At 43.2% G+C, this 8,259-nt stretch overlaps 1 protein-coding gene across 2 annotated transcripts; it reads right to left on the bottom strand.

Moving 5' to 3' along the window:
- Nucleotides 1-6,587, bottom strand: RNF6 (ring finger protein (C3H2C3 type) 6). 2 transcript variants are annotated; one of them, XM_015413826.1, is made up of 4 exons: nucleotides 6,384-6,587; nucleotides 4,750-4,964; nucleotides 3,454-3,555; nucleotides 1-1,896 (listed from the first exon to the last, which is right to left on the bottom strand). In XM_015413826.1, exons 2-4 carry the CDS (start codon nucleotides 4,937-4,939, stop codon nucleotides 266-268), a joined length of 1,923 nt encoding a protein of 640 aa, XP_015269312.1. In that variant the 5' UTR covers nucleotides 4,940-4,964; nucleotides 6,384-6,587; the 3' UTR covers nucleotides 1-265. The 2 variants fall into 2 exon arrangements, with proteins under 2 accessions (XP_015269312.1, XP_015269311.1); XM_015413825.1 differs by lacking the exon at nucleotides 6,384-6,587 and adding an exon at nucleotides 5,857-5,880.
- Nucleotides 6,588-8,259: the final 1,672 nt, after the last annotated feature.

Raw genomic sequence — 8,259 nt, 5'->3', positions numbered from 1 at the left:
CATCAGCACAAGGTATTACATTTCTATGCTTTGGAAGCCAAAAGAAAATTATAATTTTATATGAAGGTCATTAGAATGACATTTGCTCTTATATGTGCACTTTACCCAGAAAAAGAGATTTGTTCATTCCCAAACATAGTCAGATTTTCTCCAGTTGTAAACATCAGTTCCCTTCCCCTTATTCAAAATGGTACTGAAATATCAGCCAGCTTCCAATGGATTCAGTGGGGTCAGGAATTTGAGGAGTTCTCCACCATCTGTGATATTAGGTTACTACAGATTGCCGACAGATCGGACAAGTGGAATTTTCAGAAAGCCAACGATCAATACAATGAAAATGGAACTCATGCATGCATGGTAACTGCCTGAGCTTGCTTCCCACCACATATTCATTAATGCATACACTACAGGTCTTACTTATTTCACCCTCCTCTGCACCGGTGGCCCCATAATTGCGAGTGGAAAGACTGTCCATTTGGTCTTTGGTTAATCCCCTCAAGCGGTCAGTGATAAAGTCATCTAACAAAAGATCAGGCACGAGTCGAAGAATGGGAAGTGTCCCATTTCCAGGTAAATTGTCTGCATCTTGAAACTGACTGGGATCTTGAGTTCCACCATCACCATGATGGCCACGCTGCAGAGCACTGGTCTCTCCATGCCATTCCCTCCTATCCTGTTGAGCAGGACTGCTTCCGAGTGACGCTTCTCTGAATTCACTGATACTGTTTAGACTTTGGAAGTTAGACAGCTCTGACTGCATCTCGGATAAGTGCTGAACACCCCTCTGAATTTCATGATCTGACTCAATGTCTATTAATGAGCTTAGCTCTCCTAACTCAGTCATAATTTGCCTTATGATTGATCTAACAGCCACCGATGAAGACTCCCCGAGCCCAGTTTCTGATATCCTGCGAGGAGGTATACGTATGGCACTACCATAAGTTTGCATGCCTGCGTACTCAGGCTGTAAAATGGTCCAATGAAAACCCTCACTATTGTTTTCAGAAGCGACCAAGTTTTCTGCTGTGCCTCCTCCTGAGGGAGTTCTTACACCGATCCTTTGCTGATCTCTGAATGCTCCAGGATGAATTCTTCTTACCTGGAGGTCTAATGTAATAGCAGGATGTCTTCTAAGTATGGTTGTGGATCTCCCAGATGCCTCCTCTTCCACAATTATATCTAGTGATGGCACTTGCACTTCACCTTGCTGTGGGGGAGAATGGACTGTATGCACCCTTCTAGACCTCCTTTGGATTTGCTGAGTATCCCTACGTTGCTGTCCTTCCAACAGGGTCTGGCTTTGACTCCTTAACGCTTCTGATCTTTGTCTTGTCCTCCTCCAATTTCTAGCTCTGGCTCTCCTGCTGTGAAGGGTCACTGATGGAACTCTTGGTACTCTCCTCTGCCTGATAATGTTGTGTTCATTGTCATCTAAAAAGGTGTTGTGTGTTGCTGACCTGCTGTTTCTGCTGCTGTGTCTGCCCGAGAAAAGTCGAGGTGTTTCTTCACCATTTTGTACCACCGAACCACTTTCGCTACCACTTCTAGAGGTGGCAAGTGCATGGCTAAATGTCTCTCTCAGTACCCTGCTCCTAGTCCGGCTGGCTATTGGGCTATCTGCTATTGGAGGTGTATTTTCTGCATGGCTTCTGATCGTGTAGCCATGTGAGATGCCATCAAATTCTTCACTGGGACCGTCCCCACCATTATATTCATGATCTATATTTATTTCAAGACTAAACTGGAATCCTCTGTTAGTTGGGCTCACCCGGCTCACAGCTCTCCAAGGCTGGTTCCCCCGCTGTTCACTGTGGGTAGAATTTCCTGCACGACGGAACATATTCTGCCATTCTGGCAGAGAGTCACTAGCTGGGTTTAGCCCGAGAGTCTCAGAATCTGTAAGCGGTTAAATAAAACACATTTTGCAAGGTGTTAAGACTTTAGAAATATAAGGCAAGCCATTGCAATTCTTGATAAACTGAATGTCTGAAACTACAATCTTCAGTGACTGCATAATCAGTCATCACATTCCACTTCCCTTGAGGCACTGCAAATGCTATGAAATCTAAAAAGCCAGCCTCCTAAAATAAACAAATGTTGCAAAGTTTACAGGAGGCAGGCACAACTTAAGCAATTTCCATGAGTGACAATGGATCTTGAATGGTTGTATTAAGGCCCACATTAACCGCTGCGTGTTGGGTGTGTCAGAAACTAGGGGCACACATCTGTACTTGTCAGGCCCCCAATTTTTGCACAAAAATCACTGCTCATGCTCCTCCTCTGAAAACTATGATACTGGGGGTCCCAAATCTTTTTGAGACTGTGGGCACCTTTTAAGTTCTGACACAAGATGGTGAGTGTAACCAGAAAATGGTTTCTACAGGAGGCGAAGACACATACACAGAGGAAGCCCAAGTGCAGGGGAGGAGAGGGGTAATTAAAAATAAAATTCACTGGGAAAGAGGAGCGAGAAAGAACAAAACAAAGCACTGTGGTGGCAGCCACCACTGACACAATATAATCTTAATCAGCACAGCAAATAGGCTCTCCCAGTGGCCACTCAAAACACCCTGCTGGGCAAGTCCCCCACCTGGTCTCAGCCACTTTCTAGGAACATTTGGGGGCACCAGGAAAGGTGTTGGTGCGTGCCACAGCACCCATGGGTACCATTTTGGGAAACCCTGCCACAGTATGTTGTACCCACCATAGTATGCTCTAACTACATCCATTTGAATTACGCATAATTTACATTCACTCAAGTTTGTAGTTGTGACACTATAAAGTAAGATTTTATCATGCTTTCCCAACTCAGTTGTCTGACATATGATATGAAGCTTAATGCAGTTACTAGTTAACAGCAGTTACTAAAGCAGTGTGTATCAGATGTCCTATCATTACAATTGCTTTTAGAAGTCTAATCTAGTCATGTGTAATTATTGAGGAGAGGGGAAAAAGAAGTTCTAACCTCAGATGTCCTTGTTTCTAATTCTTGTGGTCCTAGTCCTATTGCATTGTTTGTTGGATGCCTTGTGCTAATTACTTGCCTCATGCTAATTACTTGCATTGTTTTAGACTGTATCAGCGAGAAAGGTTGGCTATACATGAAATAAATAGATAAATACGAAATAAAGACATATTGGGCAGTTTTCACACCACTTTCGTAAGACAATGATACTACACAAATGCAAAACAGGTCATAGAGAACAGAAAAAAATGGGTCTTAAGGAAGCAGTTACATAACACTGGAACCCTAAGAGAAGGTGACACGTAGACCTTGCAGACCAGCTTCCGGAGCTGTATGTATGTCACTTTTCCTGTACTGTAGCTCTTCCCGACTCATTAGCTTAGCTTTATTCACAGAAAGACTGTAGATGAAAACTCAGTGTTTTAACAGCAATCTAGCAAAGACTATTTTGTTAAATATTTACAGAGAAGATTAAGAAGACAGCTTACATCTAACTGTCTCTCCTTCTCTAGTTTCTGCATCAGATCGGGATACCAGATGCTCCTTTGCGCCTTGCAAACGGTGCTGCAGCTCATCTGCTGTTATTTCTCCTGAAACGTTGTATATGATATTGTCAATTTTATTACTGGTTGAACAGTACACACAAACAGAGCAGTTTTTTTAACCTATGACGTACAAGAGAAAGGAAGAAATAAAATTTGGAAATCAATAAAGAGATCATAGGGGATAATCTGGAATGACAAGAAACAAGACTGGGTTGCAAAAGCTTCTGATAAACAGGAGAGACAGTAAGATTCAACACTGCAGCTACTTGCCAAAGTTTTGACAAACGTTGCTTACAGTTCTGAGGTCCCCTATCTTGGAATTAACTTCCCCCTGTGTAATATGTTTTAGAATCAGATTTAAAGTTTAAGGAAGTAAAATCTAGCATGTGACTGTTAGTTATATTTCTTCTGCTTTGCATAAATGAAGGCATCTTTCTAAGCCAAGGAACAAACAAACAAAAAGCAGGAACATGATTTGCAACTAGACTCAAGTCCAGTAGCACATAGAGACCAACAAGTTTTTTGGGGAATGAGTTTTTAAGAGTCAAACTCCCTTCATCAGATACCATGGGAGCTTTGACTTTCAAAAGCTTACACCCCTCAAATCTTGCTGTCTCTAACATGCTACTGGATTCGAATCTAGTTGACCTACTGAAGACCCACACAGCTACCCTCTGAAACTATCACTTGCGATACTTATAGTAAAAATACAAGTACCAATTGAATCCAGAAAACTAGAATTAAAGTATTCCCTAGGTACATTAGGACCAAATTTTTGTACAGCAGTTAGAGTGTTGGACTTGGATCTGTATCACCCAGGTTGGAATCCCCACTCTGCCATGGAAGGTTGCTAGATTACTTTGATCCAATGTCACACTCTCAGCCTGGCCTACCTCACAGGGATATTGCAAGGATTAGATGGAGGAGAAGAAAACAATGTAAGCTCCTTTGGGTCCTATTGGGGGAGAAAGGTGATGCGTAAATTATGTCTGCATTTACTTATTATAATTAAAACATTTCTGTCCTGCCTTATCTCCTTGGACAAGGCAGAATAAGTATTATTTCATTTATACATTTTTCTTTTACAGATTCGAAGTGATGAATTAAACATATAGCTACATGAACATTCGCTCAGAATTACAGCAGAGAATAAAAGGGAGGAAACAAACATATACTCTGTCCTGAGCTCTTTGAAAGAAGGGCAAGATAAAAGTCTAACAGGTACACCACATCTCACACCTGGAGTCCCAAGGATGTTGCAGTCTCTCATTAACCTGTAGTCTTCATCACTGAGTTCATTAATGAATTGGTAATAGGCTTCCTCTCTATTTAGGCGCTCCTGCTGCCACTGCCTTTTATCTTCACCACTGAGGTTTTGAAAGGTGGCCTGCCCATCACCTTCTCCCAAGCCAGACCCATTACTGTCCATTGAGGGAAGATCAGTCTCTTACAAACTAGAAAGACAAGAAAATTACATGTAGCCATGGGTTGTATGTCAACTGCAGTCAGTTTAATCTGTGATAGAAGCTCCAGAATTTTAATGACCACAAAAAAATTCAACAGCAGTCCCCCCCCCCCAAGCAACGAGACAAAAAAAAGCACCAATTACATTTCTGCCAGTCTTACAGCTGTTGTAAATAAAGGCACCTGCTAGGAAACAACAAATGATGACAGCTCATCTTTGAAAGCACGGCACACTTTTACAGGACTTAAGCAATACAAAATTCTTCCTGTGTCACAGCTTTACTACCTTCCAGAAGAGAGATGCTAAATTTTCATTAAAAAATCCACAAGAAAGGTTTTTAAGCCCAAAGTTCCAATTTTTCTATCATTGAGTGAGTAAACTTTCATCTTATAAAATATTTAACTCATACTAAATCTTTTTAAAAATTCTGGGTTAGGGTTGTGGTTTTTTTGCAGTTCTCCAGATTTCCCAGTTTTAACGCTGTACATTTTGAATGAGTAAAACCCTGTGTTAAAAAAATTTTTCATAGGAGCTTTTTCCAGTGCCCCCAATAACCACTGGATTTTTTAAAAAAAAAGAGTTCTCAGTATTTCTTTATGTATATTTCAATGAATAAACTCTTGTATTTAAAGAGCATTTCATTCAAAGAAGAAAGAGACATTTTCAGTGCTCTCCAAGATGTCCCCATTTTTTCATCAGAAAAATTGTGTGTTGGGGAGAACTTTTCCCCCCATGCATTTTTTTTTTAAAGTTTATTCCAGACCTTTTACATCTCTTCTCTTGAGGGCATACTTTATGGATGATCCCTGCCATCCCTCCTGTGCCCACACTTCCAACTATTATTCGAAGCCAAACAAAGAAGTTTGGAAATACATACTCACATGGAGGAGGAAGAAATCCTGAAAAGTGGGGTTTAAAAGCTATAAAATGGAAGAAGTATAGTATGTGACACTTCTACTCAAGCATATATGAGACAAACACAACAGTCCAAAACAGCCACCATTCACAATCTCCTCCCCTCTCCCATCTAGGCGCATATCTTTGAACTGAAGACACACTTCATGCATCTTATGAAATAGGCTCTAACTCATTTACCCCAAACTGGTCTGTCTTTAAACTGCCTCTTTGTACTGTTGCTGTTGTTTTTAATGCAACAGACTACCACATTTCGAGACCAAAATAATTTGCATTCCAAATTAGGGGCAATTGTTCTTCCTTATAGTTGCCTTACCCGGCCAGGGGGAAAACACCCAGATTTTGGCTGAAGCTACTGACTGTCCCTCCCTCCCCCTTCTCCAGCCCGCTTAAGAGGGCAAGGGAGAAGAACTAAGAGAGAATGACGGACAAAGCTGCCGTACAGCCAGTCACTTGCGGGGCAAAAGGAAACGGGCCAGTCGCAATTTCCCACCTGCACCCAGCGGAGCCAGCCAAAGGTAATGGGTGCTCGGAGACTGACCACGGCTTCGTCAGGACAGCCACGTACGTAACGGCACCTGCAAGCTCCTTTTCCTCCTCACTGGAAAAAGGAAGCCATCTTGCAGGGACCTCCTCGTTTATAAAACACACAGAGCCCCACGAGCCGCAGGCAGGACACCAAGCCGCCCCAACCAAATTCGAGGCACCGAAGTGCAACGTCGATGTCGAACCGGTGGCTCTCTGTGGCGTGGCTGAAGGTTCCGCCGTGGACTGCGCGTGCGCAAGCATTAAAAAAACAACCCTGTTTCATACAACTGGAACCTTGGAGACACAGTTTGTTGGGGTGGGGGCTCGATCCGGATGCGGCCCTTGTTTTCCGCTGAGACGGCCTGCGGTAGTTTAGGCTTCTGTCCGTAGCCCGATTCCAGATATCTTTATCTCGAAATTCCTTTGAGTGCAATGGCATTTAGGCATTGCGGCCACGGGCAGAAAATGCAATTATTTCCTGTCTACATATCTAAAACATATTAAACAGGCGCGGTTTCCCCTTATATCTTTGCTTGTTTCCTTCTCTCCAAAGCTGTCTTCCGCTCCTGTCCCCGGAAAGAGAGAAAGAGAGGGAACCCTCATCCGGAACAATATCGGGGTGTTATTAAGATCCTTTATCGGAGGAAACGCGTTAATGAAACCATTAGGAGCACACAACGGATTTGTTTTCTCGAGCGAACATTGGATTTATTACAACAACACTATGCACGTTTAGTGAATCCGCATTGATCGGATTCTGCCCCCTTGCTCGTTTAGGAAGGTGCTTGGAGGAGTCTAAAGAGGGCAGCAGATCTCAGGTAATCTGTTGCAGGGCTCTCACAAGCAACGCTACTGTTCCAGAACGAGCGAACGAAATAGTTAAGATCTACAGCGTATGTTGTTACGAAGGGATTTTTAATCGACTGCTTTTCTAGACACAGAAATCAATTCTAGCGCTGTATTAACAGTGACATGAAGGGCAGATACTAGCGGGAAATATTCTCAGTGCTGTGAAAAAACCAAAGGGGGGAAGTTGGTAAAGGGAACAGCTCTTTCTCGATTTTTTAAAGGGGGGTGGTTCAAAAATTGTCAGCCTCTCGGAGCATGACACAAAAGACCCATTTTACCCCTGCACATAATTTGTTTACGTTTTTAAAGTTTTTAACTGATGGTCATTGTTATGTATTGACTTGAATGTAGATACTAACATGCGAATCGCCTGATTGAAAACCAATGTTAAGCTTCAGCCTGGGCTAGGATCCTAATGTAACCAATAGGAGTCCTAGCCCAGAGAGTGTCTACCAATCACTTTGTAAAGCGGGACCGCTTGTGATTGGGCCTTATATCTTCAACCTCATAGGTTGTTATTTGTACAGGGGGTGTGGCTACACTAGCCGGGAATGTTTAAATATCGACAAGCCAGTGTATGTAGGCTGTCTCGTTCTGTTCTGATGATGGATTCTGGCTGGCGATCGTTATACTGTAACTAAGCTGAAGAATAAACCGCATTCTTGCTGAAATCACTCTCCGACTCTTGTTAAGCGCCCGACTTAACAATTGGCGACGAGGATGGGATGCTAGTGCGGGTAGGCAGCCCCGCTAGAACGGACCCCATGTCGGACAACGAGGAGATCGCCGAGGCCGGCCAGCCACAGGTTCCACCCGCTCTGGTGGCTCCGCCTGTGCGCATAACGATGGCCGCGAGCAGCCAGAAGTTCGAATGCTTCGACCCGACTACTGAAGACTGGGACTCTTACCTCACGAGGTTTGAGTTCCATCTGGAGGCGAATGATATCACGACGGAGGAGAAGAAGAGGGCGACTCTACTCAGCTCGTGTGGG

The sequence above is a fragment of the Gekko japonicus genome, unplaced genomic scaffold, assembly GCF_001447785.1.
Source record: "Gekko japonicus isolate JY-2015 unplaced genomic scaffold, Gekko_japonicus_V1.1 scaffold931, whole genome shotgun sequence".
Classification (NCBI taxonomy): Eukaryota; Metazoa; Chordata; class Lepidosauria; order Squamata; family Gekkonidae; genus Gekko; species Gekko japonicus.
The sequence above is the reverse complement of the archived record's forward strand: the minus strand, read 5'-3'. Positions and strand labels throughout refer to the sequence as shown.